Raw genomic sequence first — 17,893 nt, forward strand, 5'->3', positions numbered from 1 at the left:
AATGAAACTAAATTGCAGAGGTCAACAGAATGACATGGCAACCAAAGCTAATGTGATCTTGGACTAAATTAAGAGAGAGTTTCTAGAAATAAGAAGGCAATAGTTCTACACTGATGGTCCGATCAGGGCAGACCCTATCTGTTTGGGGATTGGATACTGCAGTTTAGAAAGGATTTTGATAAGCTGGAGGCAACAAGGATAGTGAAGGGCTTTGAATTCATGTCATTTGAGGATCAGCTGAAGGAAATGAAGATACTTAACTTAGGGAAGGGACTTTTCTAGGGAAGGGAAAAATTGATGGAATATAATAACTGTCTTCAAGCTTTTGAAAAGTACGAAGGGTTTGGAGTGATTTTCTTAAAGCATAAGTCCAAATATGTTATCCATCCTATTCGCTAAACCCCAATGACTCCCTTTTACCTCCAGGATCCAAAAAAATTATGTTTGGTATTCAAAGCCCTTCCTAACCTGGTTGCTTCCTACTTTCCCATTCTTTTTATATCTTACATTATCTCCTTTGATCCAGTGCAGATCCATATTCTCCTATCCAGTGACACTGACCTTCCTATTCCTTCAACGAGAGTCTCCATTTCTTGACTCTGGACTTTTTACTTGGCTGGCTGTTGGAATTTATCCTCTCATTTCTGCTTCCTTGTTTCCCTGGCTTTCTTCAAATCCTAGCTAAAATCCTACTTTCTATAGGAAGCCATTTCTAACCCCTCTTAATTCCAGTACCTTCTCTCTGTCATTTATTCCTTGTTTTGTAAAATTGCATATAGCTTATTTGTACATAGTTCACATGTTGTCCTCCTTGTTAGATTGTGAGCTCTTTGAGGGCAGGGTCTGTCTTTTATCTTTCTTTCTATCTCCAAGACTTAGCAATATCTGACACAAGGTTGATGCATAAAATGCTTGTTGACTCACTGTCATGTGGAAGAAAAATTACATTTATTTTGCTCATCTCTAGAGGTTAGGACCAGGACCAGGACCAATGGGAGAAAGTAACAAAGAGATGAATTTAGATTTTGCATCAGGAAAAACTTCCTAATAGTTAGAGCAGTCCCAACATGGAATGGGCTGTTATCAAGAGGTTCCCCCTTATTGGAGGGTTTCAAACAGCAGCTAGATGGAGCCCTCCCAGGTATGTTGTAGAGGGAGCCTATTTTATTATAGGTAGATTAGATCAGATGGTTACTGAACTCTGCTATTCTTCATTGGCTCAGACACTATCCACACCTTTATTGCCTCACTGCAGGATTACTACTTCAGTGTCCTCCCTGGTCTCCTGATCTTCCCGGCTTCATCCCACATTTACCACCGCTACATTAATCTTCCTTTTATCATGTCACCTCCTTGCTTCAGTAAGACTCTCTATTGCTTCCTAACAAAGCCAGTCTCCTCATCTGGACATCCAAGGCCCACCTCCTTCTCTAAACTAACTTCCTACAAGTCTCTAACTCTTCCCAAAGATTGTTCTTTGTTCTTTTTTTTGTTCTTATTCTTCTTGTTCTTATTTTCTTTCCTTTGACCATGCTGCTTGCTCTGCTTCTTCTGATCTCTCTCCTCCTTTCTATCCCTCTAGATCCTAAACTCATTTAAGAACCAGACTAAGACTCATCTTTGGTCAAACCTTTACTTTGATTTCATTGAATGTTTAGGTTCTGAATGACATCACATTATTTTATATTTACTTGCATGTTTGCCTTCATTTCACAGCTCCTTCAGAGCTAAACTTATCCTCTTTTTCTTTCTTCCCAGAAGTTAATAGTTATTAGGAAGACAAGGTTGAAAACATATAAGAACAAGTCAAATTTACCTGATATACAGGTAATGATATACAAAGGGAAATTATTATTACAATAGTCAACATTTGTGTACTGCTTTACAATTTACAATGCTTTTCCATTTAGTATCATTCTCACATTTGATGTATCCCTTCAATAATTCTTTTGGGTAGTAGTAGGCAAATGTGAGGCTGTATGTTAAGTTAATCAGTCAACCAATATTTATTAATTAAGTTCCAATCATATGCCAGGGGCTGTTCTAGGAGCTGGGAATATCAAAACAAACAAACAAACAAAGACAAAAAAGTCTTTATGACTTTTTTCTTTTCCCTGGCTATTTTATTTTATTTTTAATTTCAATGGTATTTTATTTTTCCAATTATATGTAAAGATAGTTTTCAGAACAGCTAGGTGGTACAGTGGGTAGAGCACCAGCCCTGAAGTCAAGAGGATCTGAGTTCCAATGTGGTTTCAGACACTTAACACTTCCTAGCTGCATGACCTGGGCAAGTCACAACCCCAATTACCTCAGCAAAAAAAAAAAAAAAAAAAGATAGTTTTCACAATTCATTTTTGTAAGATTTTGAGTTCTATTTTTTTCTTTCTCTCTTGCCTCCCTTCTCCCCAAAACAGCAAGCAGTCTGGTATAGATATACATACATAATGATTTTAAACATATTTTTACATTATTGTAAAGATTGTAAGAGAAAAATCAGAACAAAAGATTTCCCTGCTTTTTAATTGGTACTGAAAAATAAATTGATGGAGATGTAGGACAATGGCTTTATACTCCTATATGCCAAAGTTAAGAAATGTCTGGTGAATTTATGATTCATTTTTTTGCAGATGTGAAGATTGTAGGTATTGGAGCATCTGAAAAACTTGCTATTCTTCAAGGCTGTCCTGGACTTCCTGGAGCAGCTGGTCCAAAAGGAGATGTTGGGCCTCCAGGAATGATAGGTATCTTTCTAAGCAGAGATGTTGATAGAAGTTGGGAGTGACATGTGTGTTGGTGCTCCAGCCTTAGAGAAGTGAATTGTTTCCAGAATTCTAGACACTTTACCTATCTATCTTTCTAAATGATACAAGGAAATTAATAATTGTTTGGACCAATTGGCCAAGCTTTCTCTGAGCTTAGATAATCAAGAGGTGCAGATTAGTAAATTTATCTAGTCATTTATCTAGTTAGGCTTCCTTTTACTATAAGAATCTAATATAATTATATTGACATAAGTTATAATTAATTTATACTTGTATGTATAATGCATCTTATAGGCAATGCTGGGGTAATAGGGAATTTGGCTTTGAGTTCATAAAAGTCTATGTTCCAATACTACTTCTAAAACATACTGACTGTATGACCTTGGTAATATTACTTATTCTTTCAGTGATTTAGAGATAATTTTCTAAGATTATAAATTGCAGAGAAGCTATAGACCTTTATTGATAAAGAGAGTTTCCTCACCCTGGAATTTCTTATATCAATGAAATCATTGGTCCAGTCTCTATTCCTATGTGTTACATATGCTTTATATATATGAAAATACCCAACTATTTGTTTTTTGTTTTTTTTTTTGGGGGGGATATCTTCCTTAATGTTCTCTTTTTAATTCTTAGAGCACCTTGGTCTGTTTTGATAGAATTTGGTTTCTACTTGCCCAAACAAAACTTTTCCCCTTAATTCCCTTAATATATTCCCCTTTTTTCTTCATTCCACAACTCACTCCACATTCTAAACTCCAGAAAGAAAAAGTCAAGCCTTGTGATGTATTTTAAAAACATCATTTCCTGTTACTGTCTTTTTTGTTCCATGCAGGAAAGAGTTACTTTGACAACTACAGTCCTAAGTTACTCTTCCCTTCTCTCTATTAAACTCATCTATTATGTACAAATTAATTTGTGCTTGTTTTTGAATGGCTAAAAATTGTTTTTTAGTCAGCATAGTAATGACTAGCTAATCCCTCACGTCTGGCCCATGGAACTCTCAGACCTGGCCTTCTCCCGGGAGCATGTTTGAGATAACAGATACTTTCTTACTCTGAATATTTTTGAAAGGCACAAATGAGAAAAGTAGAACAGTTTTTTTTAACTGAGTTGTTTAGCAGTTTTCACCCAAGGAGGAACAGGGAAGTAGGGCAGGAAGAATCATGAAGGTCATAGCAGTTTAGAACTCCAGAACACGAAAGTTGAGGCTTTCCCAGCAAGTCTTGTGATATTTATACAAATAGCGTAATATTCAGCAAATCAGAATTTTGGAAAACCTTATAATTGTGCAAAGAAAATGGCAGTGTGGGTATCATTTAGTGAAGGATCATTTTCTGGATGAGTATTTCTAATATTAAAGTATTTTTCAGAAAGATATTTTCACTTGTTTCCTGTTTTCTTTCTTTGTTCAGGCTTAAAAGTCCAGAGAAGAATAAATTGAATAGTCTTTATAGCTATCCCTACTTTGGAGGTCACAGTTTATTTTTACTTCCTTTCCTTTTTTATTTTTTAATTTAATTTTTTATAGGAATAAATATTTATTTTTCTCTCTCTTCCACTAACCTTCTGCTCCTTCCACAGAGGGGAGGAAGTTTGCAGTAAATAAGCATAAGCAAGAAAAGCAAATCCCTACACTGACCATATTAAAAAACAAAAAACCAAAAAAAACCCCAAAACATCTCTTTTGTTCTGCATCCTGAGTTCATTATCTCTCTCTCAGGAGATAGGTTATATGCTTCATCATTAGTCTTTTGGAATTGTGATTGGCTTTAAGTCTTTCAAAGTTGTTCAACAAGATTATTATTATTGTATAAATTGTTCCTGGGGTTCTACTCATGCTATCTACTCATACTAGTCTTCCCAGATTTTTCTGGAACCATTTCTTTAGAGTGTAAGCTTCTTGAGCATCGGGACTGTTTTTGTCTATTTTTGTATACCCAGAAGTTTGCAGAGTACCTGGCACATAGCAGGTGCTTAATAAATATTGATTAATTGATTGATTCTTATAGTGCAATATTATGTCCTAGGCCCCTAGGACAGTCTGTTTAAGCCTTTTCTTAGAATAAAGTTTTCTAAATGCATAAAATAATATTTTCCTATTGAGAGGCATCTTCTTAGTTTCTAGTTCTAAAGATATTTTTGTACATTAGGCCTCCCACTGACTCTGAACTTGGAGTTTTATTATAGTTCCAAGGCAAAATCTTTCTTATCTGGCCTTATACAAGATATCTGTATAGGAAGAAGACCAGATCTAAGAGGAGGAAGGAAAGATAGCTGAGGAAAAGCTATCTGCACATACTTGCCTTATGTTTGATGAGTGAGACTTAAGCAGAAAAACAAAACTTAACAACAAAGGACTCTTATTAAAAGGTCTTTTCCAGTTAAATCAGCAATTTTGTGATTGAACTTCTTCTTTTTATGTTGAGGGAAACTGAGGACAAGAGATATTTTTTCTCCAAAGGGGCAGAACCAGTACTCAAGGGCTTGGTGTTCAGATCCAGGACTTTTTCTGTTGAATCATAAAAAAAGATAAAAAAAACCAGTATAGGACTATCGAACAGTACAGGGTTTGGGACTTTCTAGTTTATTCTTAGTTCAGCAATGCAATGATTTTTTTATCATAGGCAGTACAACCTTGATCCATGGATTTGTTAGCAGGTCCAGAAATCCCCTTGGGGCAGATGCTGGTTTGTCACAACCATTTGCTAGACCAAAGCACAAAGCTGCTGACCACACAGTTGGCATGGAAGCCTCAGGAGCTAGGCTGGGAAGGGTGGCTACTTGAAATGTTGAAGAGAATGAACCTTAATGGAGTCAATACTTTTGGGAAGATATGTTTTCAGCATTTGTCTTTTTGTCATTTATAGGGGAAAGAGGACCCCCTGGGAGCCCAGGAGAATTAGGAACGCAGGGTCCCAAAGGTAAGAGGAAGAGAATAGAAGACAAATGATCTTCAGGTGAGACCTCAGTGTGTTTCTTGGGGGCATTTTGGGAATATGGCAGAGTAGGTCAGATATGTCCAGGCTTTCCAGATTTCTTCTACAAACAGAAAACTGTCACAAAGTGAATGTAGTTCAGCAAAAATACAGGATTAAAATCATTGTTCTCCTAAGATAATTTGAAGTGTAAATATCTCCAGACTCTCTTTCTTTTGAGCAATAGCAGTGAAGATCTCCTTAATATCCACTCTGGATTCTTCATTCCTAGAGACCCAACTTCTCCCTCATGGGAAAAACATGAATTTTCTGTTCTAGGTCCAGAGGCTCATATGACTGGTAGGTCTCTAGAGCAAAACTCCCAGGCTTCTGTCTTCCCTCAAACCCAGATTTGGAATACTTTGCAAAGTGGGAAACAAAGTTGAATTAAATAGAACCCCATATCTTTCTCCTCTAACTTGCTTCAATAATGCAGGCACATGATAAACTAAGAAACCAGCATCTAACTTAGTTAACAAGCTTCCAGAAAGCAAGCTGCGTTTAAATCTATGGAAATAAAGATTCTGTAGAGAAGATTCATGAGGGTATATCTCAAGTTATCTCAGTTGTCAGGCACAGTAATTGTCTCCACTCAGAAAGTGGTCAGTGCCAAATTATTTGTTCTATTCAGAAAATAGCCAATACCAATGGTCCTATTCCTTTTTTTTTTTGACAGTCTCCCAAGTTGACTTCTTATAAAAATTGTAATCTTAAATTACTTATCTTGTTCTGAATCAATTTCTTTCTGTAGGAGACAAAGGAGATCCAGGAAAGCCTGGAAGAATAGGTAAGACTCTATTTCTAGGAACATATGACTCTATTACCAGTCCTCTGGTTTATACCACAACCAATCAATCTTACATTTGAAATATATAGACATTAGACCTGAAGAATTTTCAATGATAATGATTTTAAGATGTTACATTATGGAAGGAGATTTTTTTTAAATTGATATTTTTATTTTTCCCAGTTACCTTTTTAAATTTTAAAAATGATTTTAAATTTTATTTTAAAATTTTAAACATTTTCCTATTATATTTAAAACAATTTTTTACATTTGTTTTTAAAACTTTAAGTTCCAGATTCTTTTCCTTATCTCTAATCCTAGCCTTCATTAAGAAAGAACATGTAAAATTATACAAAACATTTCCATTAAAGTCATGTTGTAAAAGAAAATGTACATTCCCCTCCTGCTCAAAAAATACCTTAAAGAAAAATAAAGCGCGCGCGCGCGAGAGAGAGAGAGAGAGAGAGAGAGAGAGAGAGAGAGAGAGAAAGAGAATGTTTCAATCTATATTCAGATGCAATCAGTTCTTTTTCTGGATATGGATAGGATTTTTTATCATAAGTTCTTCAGAATAGTCATGGATCATTGTATTGCTGAGATAGCAAAACCATTCACAGTTGATCATCTCAGAATCTTACTATTACTTTGTACACAATACATTTCACTTTGCTTGAGATCATGGAGAACTTTCCAGGTTTTTCTGAAAATATCCTGCTCATCATTTCCCATAGAACAATGATATTCCATCACAATCACAAACCACAATTTATTCAGCCATTTCCTAATTGATGGGCATCCCCTCAGTTTCCATTTTTTTTGCCCTGAGAAGAGAGCTGCTATAAATATTTTGTACATATAGTTACTTTTCCTATTTTTAAAAATTTTGGGATTCATGCCTAAGTAGTGATATTGTTGAGTCAAAGGATATGCATGATTTTATAGCCCTTTGGCATAGTTCATATTTTTTGATCATTTAACCATTGGGTCATGGTTCTTATTTTTTATATGTTTGACTCAGTTCCCTATATTTTTAAGAAACAAGGTCTTATGGGGAAACTTGCTTCAAAAATCTTTTTACAATTATTATTGCTAATTGTATTTCTAACCATTTATTGTATTCTCTTTCTCTGTTCACCCTTTCTCTCCAAAGGAGCTTTTGTAAAGGAAAATACAAAGCATAACCATGCCCAGGAGTAGGGAGTGTGTTTTAGGTAAAGCAAATTAGAAGATGGAGGGTGAAATTTTAATTATTCTTCATAACAAAGACAAAATGAAAGAAAATTCCTGTCCTCTAAGAGTTTATGTTCTCTGGGAGAGCACCATAGCACAGAAACATATAAATCTATGAAATGTGTAAATATAAATAAGATAACAATAATAACTAATATTTTTAAAGTGCTTTAAGGTTTGCAAATATATATATATCTTTTTTGATTCTCACAACAATCCAGAACAATAGAAGCTTTTATTATTATGACTCCCATCATATAATTAGGAAACTGAAGAGGTGGGTTTAGTGACTTTCTTATAATCAATTATCTAGTAAGTGTATGAAGCAGAATTGGAACTCAAATCTTTCAGTCCTGGAACTCTGTGCACTATAGTATAATCTAGCTGTCCTGACATCTGTATTAGTGTAGAAATTCTACTGAGGAGATAGGAAAATATCACTGGATCAGGGTACAAGATTGGACAATGGAAAGAACTCTGTTTCTGGGATTAGAGGACTAGAATGTTTGACTTTGACCTGGAGATGGGAAAAATCTGAGTTTCAGTTTCCTCTCAGAGTTCCTCTCAGATAATAATAGCTATCTAAAATTTTGCCTTTCCTTAGTGTTTTATTTATAGTAAGTCTTTAATACATGTCTACTGCATTGTGTTTTGTTATTGTATTGTAATGTATGTAATCACAGCCTAAGAGTGAAATTTGACTGAAGATTTTGTTTTCTAAGAATTTGATTATTTTTCCCCATGTATAGGTGAGGAGCTGGAAACTCAGCTGTGCAAGACAGGTGATTGCTTCCTGACTTCCTATCCCTCCACTTGACTCAAGGGCTCAGAAGACTGGAGCAGAGGTTCAGATGAGTCCAGTTCCTCACTCTTCCCAAAGGAGTCTAAATTTCCCCAGGACTTAGGGGACTCTGAGAGACTCTGTCAACCTACTGCTCTTCCATAGCTGCTCACTCCCCCGTCCAGCCTTCCCACTGCTCCCAAAGTTGGAGTGGCAGAGGATGTGGCTTTCCATTTCTAACCCTTTTTCTCTGTAGGGGCAAGAAATTGTAAGGAACTGCTGGGCAGAGGGAATACTCTCAGTGGCTGGTACACCATCTACCTCTCTGACTGCAAGTCTCTGACTGTGCTGTGTGACATGAACACTGATGGAGGAGGCTGGACTGTGAGTATGATCCCAGCTCAGTCATTTTGTCTGTCCCCGGCCTTGGAGAAGTGCTTCTGCTGCAGTTTGCTCTCATTGTTCCCCTTCTCTTTCCCCCCAAAGTCTCTCAGGAAACAGATGCTTCTAAAAGAGTCAAGTTTGCAGTTTTAACCTGGAGTCTCAGTTCTGATCCCACCTATATCCAAGCACCCAGGCTAGGCTTTCAAGCAGCTCTAGCTTGAAAGGGACCAGGAAGGAGGGCCTAAGAGTTAGAAGACAGAACAGGAGGTTTCCATGGTCAATGTGTGGCCACTGTGAGACAGTGCTCAGGGGGATGGATAGCCTGAGCCCAGGATAGGTAGGGCCTGTTTGGGCCTAGGGTTATGCTTTCAGCTTTGGAGAGCCCAGCTGAACCATTCTCTCTTTGCATAATCCAAACTATGTCTCAGCCTGGTGTATGCTCTTGAGGAGAGAAGCCCTCAACCCATTGGAGGGTGGGGAATTGTACCCTACGGGAGTAGGATTCCTGGGCCTTGCTCTTGGGAGACCGATAAAAAGCTCATGCTAGTGGTGTCAGGTGCTTATATTTTCACCTTGTCTTTGGGAGGGAGAGGGGAAAGGGGAAGAAGGAACACTTATTTGGGGCTGGGGGGGGGGTGTGTGCTTCCATTTCTCTACAGGTTTTCCAGAGACGGGTTGATGGATCTGTGAACTTTTTCCGGTCCTGGACTGCTTATAAGAGGGGTTTTGGAAGCAGGCTGGGAGAGTTTTGGCTGGGAAATGATAATCTTCACTTGCTGACAACTCAGGGTGAGGTTTCAGGGGGTTATGTCTGTAGGAAGAGCAGTTCTGGGATAACTGCCTGGTTTCTCCTCTCTTCCTGGGTGTGGGATGTGGAAGTTTTGGGTCCACAAGCTCATCCCTGGATGTCCACCCAGAAAGACAGATCAGAAGGAGCTTGGAGAAGTTATGGGGCAGCTGCATTCTGGGAAATTCCTTAGTGAAATGAGATGGTCCTGACCAAGCTTTGGGGAATGGCTATCCCTGATAACTGCCCTGAGAGGCAGGACTGGGACAAAGGTAGGCCAGACAAGTGACTGTCTGAGGTAAAACATGTATGTAGACAAAACAAAGGATATCATTTAAAATAGTCCTTTAAAAATAAATGCAAACATGTTTAGCTACAGAAAATTCTGCCTTCAGGAGTTATAGATAGTAATCATATCTTTTCTATTTTACAATGAAGAGGATGCTTTTCATCCTGTGGACAGTAATACATGAGATGTAATTTTCTAATCTGATTTAAAATGCCTGGGATTGAGATTTGGCAAGACATTGAGAGATATGCAAAGATCCATTAGACTTTTTGCTCAATCCTAGAATCCCTTCAACTCCACTGTAACATAAAATCTGCACTTATTTCCCATATTGTGAGCCAGGAACCCTCCAAATGTTCTAGGTCTGATGAGCACTGATGGTCCAAAAGAAGTAGAAGAAAGATGCTAAGGAGGGAAAGGATTCCCTTTTGCTTTGCTGTGCTTACTCCCAGGAACCTAAGGTCTCTATTCCCAACACTCTTGGGAAAATGAGACATGATGAGATATTACCCAACTTTCTCACTTAGATGACAGTGAACTCCGTATCGATCTCCAAGACTTTGACCACAATCACCATTTTGCCAAGTACAGTTCGTTCCAGGTTGCTGGGGAGATTGACAACTACAAACTGAATCTGGGAGCCTTTGTGGATGGAAATGCAGGTAGGTAAAGGATTGATTTATAACCCTACAAGGTAGAGAAAAATCAAGGAGTAGAACAGAACACATAGTGACCCAGAAGATCACTGTGAAAATTTGTAAATATGGGGAAAATCTGTGATTTCCTCACTGTGGAGGCTCTTTGTACTAACACAGATTACCACTTTATATATAACATAGTAGTTATGTCCTGGGGAGCTGTCTGATGCCCATAGGGGTTGAATCTTTTGTTCAGGGTCATACAAGTAGTAAATATCAAAGGCAGAATTTGAACCCAAATGTTTTGAATTTTAAGTTCATTACTTAATTCTCACACAAATATAATATTGTTTCATTGCTTAAAAGTGCACAAATATCTTTTCCCAGCTCTGTCAGCTAATCAGAGTCTAATATTTTTATTAGTACTCATGAGTACTTTTACTTTTTGGAGCAGTTTTTCACCTAATATAGTATGTTTTGATTTGTTTCAGCATAGTGATAGAGGAGATTTAAATACAAAAAAAGACTCCATTCTTGCTCTTAGGGAACTACTAGTTTAATAGGAGTTTTGGGAGGTTCATAAGTAATTCTAGAGTAAGATTAATTTCATGAAATTTTTTAAAAGCTAGATGCAAAGCAAAAAAATTTCTGCTTTGAAAAAGATTATATTTTATAATAGCTTTTTATTTTTCTGAATACATGTAAAGATAGTTTTCAACATTCACCTTTGCAAAATCTTGTGTTCCAAATTTTTCTCTCTCCTTTCCTCCCTTCCTCCCTCCCCCAGATAGCAAGCAATCCAATATAGATTCAACATGTGCAATTCTTCTAAACATATTTCCATATTCATCATGCTGAGCAAGAAAAATCAGATCAAAAGGGGGAAAACCCTCCCACAAGAAAAACAAAATGAGCAAACAAACAACAATAATAAAAGGTGAAAATACTGTTCTCTGATCCACATTCAGTCCTCATAGTTATCTCTGTGGATGTGGGTGGCTTTTTCTATCACAAATCTATTGGAATTTCCTTGAATCACTTCATTGTTGAAAAGAGCCACGCCCATTACAGTTGATCATCACATAATCTTGTTGTTGTGCATAATGTTCTCTTGGTTCTGCTTACTTCATTTAGCATCAGTTCACGTAAGTCTTTCTAGGCTTTTCTGAAATCATCCTGCTGGTCATTTCTTACAGAACAATAATATTACATAACATTCATACACCATAACTTATTCAGCCATTCCCCAACTGATGGGCATCCACTCAGTTTCCAGTTTCTTGTCACTACAAAAAAGGGCTGCCACAAACATTTTTGCACATGTGGGTTCTTTTCCCTTTTTTAATGATCTCTTTAGGATACAGTCCTAGTAGAGATACTGCAGGATCTCTCTGCAGTATCAAAGGATATGCTCAGTTTTATAGCCTTTTGGGCATAAGGAGCTTACATTTTAATGACGGAAGAAACACATCCAAAATTGGTGAAATAGTGGGAAGTCAAAGAGTTACTCATGGAGGGGCTGTGACAGAGAAAGTCCTGTGACTATTGAGTGGAGCCTGGAATGTAAAGGTAGTTGACTTGAGCTTTCTTCGTAAAATGGAGAGTCTGGGAATAATCAACTAATCAAAGGAGGAGCCATGGGGCTGTAGGGCATTTCTATAGTGAGAAATAGGACAGGGATAGAGACTGGACCTATGATTTCATTGATATAGGAAGCTCCTGGATGACAAAGCTCCTACTAAAGTTTTTCTGAAACTATTCTGGACTGAAGAGAGTTACTTAGCTAGATTAAGTCTGACATGTAAGTCAGAGGTAAGATGCAAATCTATGTCATCCTCATTCAGAGACCAGTTCTCTGTCAATTATGTCATGTTGCCTCTCATGAGGGCAAATAAAAACAAAAGACTAATAGTTCCTGCACTTTCAAGTTCAAGTTCAAGTTCAAGGATCTTACTTTCTACCAAATAAAATATAATGGTGTGTTAGAAAGATACTAACACTTCTATCTGAACAAAATTTCTGTGGGACTTGTAGTACATGTATTATCATACCCATTTTATAGATGAGGATATGAAAGCCTAAGGGATCATGAGATTTGCTGATATATAACCAGTGAATGGAAAAATTGATGTCAAAACACAGGTATTGTGATTCTTAACTCAGGCTCTTTTTTTTTTCCCTTTTGAAGCAATTAAGTTTAAGTGACTTGCCTAGTTAGTAAGTGTCTGAGCTCAAATTTGAACTCAGGCCCTTCTGCCTCTACAGGGCTGGGGCTCTATCCACTGCACCACCTAGCTGCCACTTAGATATCACTCCTCTCCTCCTCCCCAATTTTGTGACTCAAGGGTCTTTTAAAACCACCTTATGCTTGTAGAATTTTCTGTTTCCTAACTTCATCTGGTGCTATAAATAACACACTGTACTCTTTAAGAAGGAGCTTAGAGGGGTATAGATATTTTCATAACTCAGCAAATCCATAAGAATCCCTTTTCCAAATGCCTCAAAAAGGGTCAGTGATTCATTGACTTTGTCCACCTTTGTTCCTTTCTTCTTCCTTGGGACACAACATTTCTAGGATTTTCCTCATCACCTTTTTGATATATTTAGGGTTGGTATAAGAAATTAAATGGGAATTTTGGGGGAGTTTTGTTGAACTCTCAGATGATACATGAAAGTTAGCAGAAGATCCAGAAAAAATTTAGAGACTCAGAAATGTATAACATGTGTATATTATTATATAATATAGTTAACCCAAATTTTATAATAAGGTATCATAAACACTCCATAAAAGAAAACGAAAAAAACATTCAGAATTCTTCTCTGGTACAAAGGGAGGACCAGAAAATTTTACTTGGATTTCATAGATAATTTTGTGGATATTTCTAACCCCTGTGATGAAGAAGGGATAGCTGTACTGTCTGTTATTCACTTTGGGAAATGACCTCTCTTTATTTGCAAACAATGACTTTCTACAGGTGACTCCCTGATGTATCATAACCATTTTGGCTTCACTACCAGAGACCGGGACAATGATGCATATGAGGGCAACTGTGCTATGATCTACCAGGGGGCCTGGTGGTACAATGATTGCCACGTGTCCAACCTCAATGGTCAGTACCTGAAAGGGCCCCATGAGAGCCCAGCTGATGGAATCAACTGGAAGACAGGTCACGGGAACAACTACTCCTACAAAGTGTGTGAGATGAAGCTTCGGCCCACTTAGCTCCCAGAAGCATAGCAGGGTCTTTGGATCTCCTCCCAGGGAGCTGGAATGTGACAGGGACAAAGTAGATAGGAGCCCCTTCCCCTTTTGCTCCAGAAGGAAGGATAGCATCATTACCTAGCTTTTCACCCTGAATTGCTATGCTCCCTGAGATGAATGAATAAAAAAATTTATTAAATTCTTAGCATGTGCAAAGAGATACACTAGGAAGAAGGAAAAGAGACATCTGAATTCAACTTCAACATGTTATCCTTCAATAAACCTGGGCAGCCATGAGCCTTCTCTTCTTCCCCTTCATTTATACTCACACATCTAAGATAGATGTTCTTTGTGTCTTGTCACCCTCATTGGATCATTGCTGACAAACTTAAGGGTGATGGGGACATCAAACACTAAATATCAGTAGGCCCTGTCTATTATTTAAAGCTTCCTTGAAAACTGGGTCATCTGGAAAGTAGCTTTTATTTTCAGAGAATTATTGTTTTAATATTTAATAAAAATATAAAAGCATTCACTTTTAACTGAAATATAAGAAAAATATTTTTATCACAGAAAGAAAGCTAATTTTTTTTTCTAAAAAGGAAAAGGCAATTTGGCTTCTTTCCTTGAGTTTCAGTGCACCTTTTTAGATTCTCAAGGGGCTCAGGCTGAGAGAACAAAGAGACTCCTTAACTAGCCAGGGTAGCTTGCTCAGTCTTAGCTGAGTGGCTCATGTCTTTCCCTTCATCCCTTCTTTTCCTTAACAGAATCTGGAGAGAACCTCACTGTCTTTTCATCTTCTCCCATCAACTCCAATGCACCCAAAGGGTCTGATGACACACTGTAACTTCAAGATTGAAGTGGCATTTTCTGGAGCTGGCTGTAGGCAGCAGAAGAGCAATTGGCTGAAGTTACAGGGAGATAGCTTTGGACTTGACATAAGGAAGAATTTTCTAATAGAATTTTCAAACAATGAAACTGAACTGACTGCTTCAAAATAGTAATAATGGCTAATATTTACATAGATTTCTCCCCCTCAGGCAATTGGGGTTAAGTGACTTGCCTAGGGTCACACAGCTAGGAATTGTTAAGTGTCTAAGATCAGATTTTAACTCAGGTCCTCCTGACTTCAGGGCTGGTACCCTACCCACTGCACCAGGTACCTGCCCCCATTTATATGTTATTTTAAGGTTTGCAAAGTTCCTTACCCTAAGTTATCTTGTTTTATCTAATCTTGTGAGATGTGGGATATTATGTGCATTTTAAATATGGGATATTAATTCCATTTTATACTTTTGGAAGGTGAAGCACATAGAAGTTAAATGAATTACTCAAAAGTTACACAACTTAGTAGTCGGTCAACAAACATTTATTAAGCTCCTACTGTGTGCCACACATTGTACTAAGCACTGGGGATACAAAGACAAAAAGATTTATTTCTTTTTCTTTTGGGGATAATTGGGGTTAAGTGACTTATCCAAGGTCACACAGCTAAATATCTGATGCTGGATTTGGACTCAGGAAAATAAATCTAATTTAGGTAAAGTGCTTTGTTTTATTGCATCACCTAGCTATCCCAAGACAAAAGAATTTCTTTTTTTCTTTTTTAAATAGCTTTTTACTTTCAAAATACATGCAAAGATAGTTTTCAACATTTACCCTTGTAAAACATTGTTTTCAAAATTTTTCTCCTTCCCTCTCACCCCCTCTCCTAGACAGCATGTTTACCTATATGTGGTAAACATGTATAATTCTTCTATACCTATTTCCACATTTGTCATGCTGCACAAGAAAAATTAGATTGAAAAGAGGAAAAATGAGAAAAATAACAAAAAGCCAAACAAAAAAAAAAAAAAAAGGAAAAAGCAAACAAAAACAAAAAAAGGTGAAAAAATTATGTTGTGATCCACATTCAGTCCCAAAAGTCCTGACAGACATCTTTCAGGATGCAGATGGCTCTCTTCATCACAAATCTATCAGAACTGCTTTGAACCATCTCATTGTTGAAAAAAGCCAAGTCCTTCAGAATTGATTATCACATAATATTGTTACTGTGTACAATAGTCTCCTGGTTCTACTCACTTCACTTAGCATCAGTTCATGTAAGTCTCTTCAGACCTCTCTGAAATCATCCTGCTGATGATCATTTCTTATAGAACAATAATATTCCATTACACTCACATATTATAACTTTTTCAGCCATTCTCCAAATGATGGACATTCACTCAATTTCCAATTTCTTGCCACTACAAAAAAGGCTGAAACAAACATTTTTGCATGTGTGGGTCTCTTTTCCTCCTTTATGACCTCTTTAGGATACAAGTCCAGTAGTAACACTGCTGGATCAAAGGGTATGCACAGTTTGATAGTCCTTTGGGCACAATTCCAGATCGCTCTCCAGAATGGTTGCATTAGTTCACCACTCCACCAACAATGTATCAGTGTCCCAGTTTTCCCGCATGCCCTCCAACATTTGTCATTATCTTCTCCTGTCATTTTAGCCAGTCTGAGAGGTGTGTAGTGATACCTCAGAGTAAGACAAAAGAATTTCAAGAAGCTCACAGTCTAATGGAAGAGATAATATAAACAAGCTATAGAGGGAAGGCAAGAGAATTAAGAGGGATTATGGGAAAGGCTGCGTGTAGAAGATGAGGTTTTAGTTGGGACTTGAAGGAAGCAGAAATGACATGGGAGAACATCCCAAACTTGGGTGACAACAAAGATGCTGCGATCTAAGAGATGAAGTATCTTGGAAGAACAGAGAGGAGACCAGTGTCATTAAATTAAAAGGCAGATAAGGGGACACAAGGTATAAAGGTTGGAAAAATGGGGAAAGTAGGAAACTTGTGAAGAGCTTTGAACACCCAATAGAGGATTTTATATTTGAATCTGTAGGTGATAAGGAGTTACTGGAGAATCTGAGGCAGGATTTAAACACAGGAATTCAAGACCAGCACTCTACCTACCAGCTGCCTAGGTGGTGAAAATGAAGTGGTGGTCTCTCTTATCGGTGGAAGTATTTTTTTTTAACAGAAGCTGACTGTATCTGTAGATGATTTTGAGAAACATGCTGCTTAGGGTGAGAGGCTGGAGTAGAATTTTTAGGGCTTACACTTTTTCCATTTGTAACCCTTTGGGCATATAAATCTATAAAATAGATATAGAAATCAAACATTTACTGATAATCATTTTATGATCCCCACATTCGATTATGAGACCCCATATGAGATCATGACTCACATTTTAAGAAACTTTGGACTAAATGGCCCCTGAGGTCTCTTCCAAGTTTTTAGATTTGAAGATCTTTGATTCTGTGAGGGCATAGGAGAAAGAGGAGGAATGAAAGACCATGGAAGGAGTGATGGTCATGAGGGGGTTAGTGGGCACAGAGAGACAACTAGCAGGAAGTACACAGAAATAGAGATGTCTCATAATTGCCCTAGAGAACCATGAAATGCACCCAAAGGAAAAGAACAACCTGGCCCAAACAATCTGGAATAAGTCAGAGAACAAAAGAAGTACAAGGGGAATAGAAAATCTCAGAATGAGGTGAATCCAGGAAGATATAGTCATGTTCTTTAGCAATAATTCAGTGTTGGTAATTACTAGAAGCTGCTTCTAATTACTGGGGTGACCTGCCTAGGTCAAAAGAAGTTCTAAGTCTACCTGGGACATATGACCCTGTTCTTAGTAAATATACCCTGTACTTATTCAATATTCTAAGGGTGTATGTGTGTGTATGTGTATGTGCACTGTGCATGTACTTTCATGGTCAATAACTTAGAAACAGGAAATAAAGGGGGTATCTCTCTGGATGGAAAATCAAGGATTTCTTGGTTTTACATTAACAGAGTTCAACATTTATGTAATATTCACAAATATTGGGCATTATTAGCAGAATATCTTATAAAGGCAATTTTACCAAACCATGTTAATTTTCATAATCTTATTTATGTTTTTAGGCATCTTTTTTGGCTTCAAGCCTCTCCCATCTCCAGTTCATCTTCTACATAACTTTCAAAGTGATTTTCCTAATGATCATATCTCTTTGC

General features: G+C 37.4%; 1 protein-coding gene across 1 annotated transcript; it reads left to right on the top strand.

The window, feature by feature from the left end:
- Positions 1 to 1,126: 1,126 nt before the first annotated feature.
- LOC127546582 (ficolin-2-like) lies at positions 1,127 to 16,355 on the top strand. The gene is made up of 11 exons (XM_051973611.1): positions 1,127 to 1,141; positions 1,256 to 1,361; positions 2,631 to 2,744; positions 5,636 to 5,689; positions 6,495 to 6,530; positions 8,510 to 8,542; positions 8,798 to 8,925; positions 9,585 to 9,714; positions 10,529 to 10,663; positions 13,615 to 13,749; positions 14,609 to 16,355. The coding sequence occupies exons 1-11, from the start codon at positions 1,127 to 1,129 to the stop codon at positions 14,686 to 14,688; spliced, it is 966 nt and encodes a 321-aa protein (XP_051829571.1). The 3' UTR covers positions 14,689 to 16,355.
- The last annotated feature ends 1,538 nt before the right edge of the window (positions 16,356 to 17,893 follow it).

Source organism: Antechinus flavipes, chromosome 2, assembly GCF_016432865.1.
Source record: "Antechinus flavipes isolate AdamAnt ecotype Samford, QLD, Australia chromosome 2, AdamAnt_v2, whole genome shotgun sequence".
In the NCBI taxonomy this organism is placed as follows: domain Eukaryota; kingdom Metazoa; phylum Chordata; class Mammalia; order Dasyuromorphia; family Dasyuridae; genus Antechinus; species Antechinus flavipes.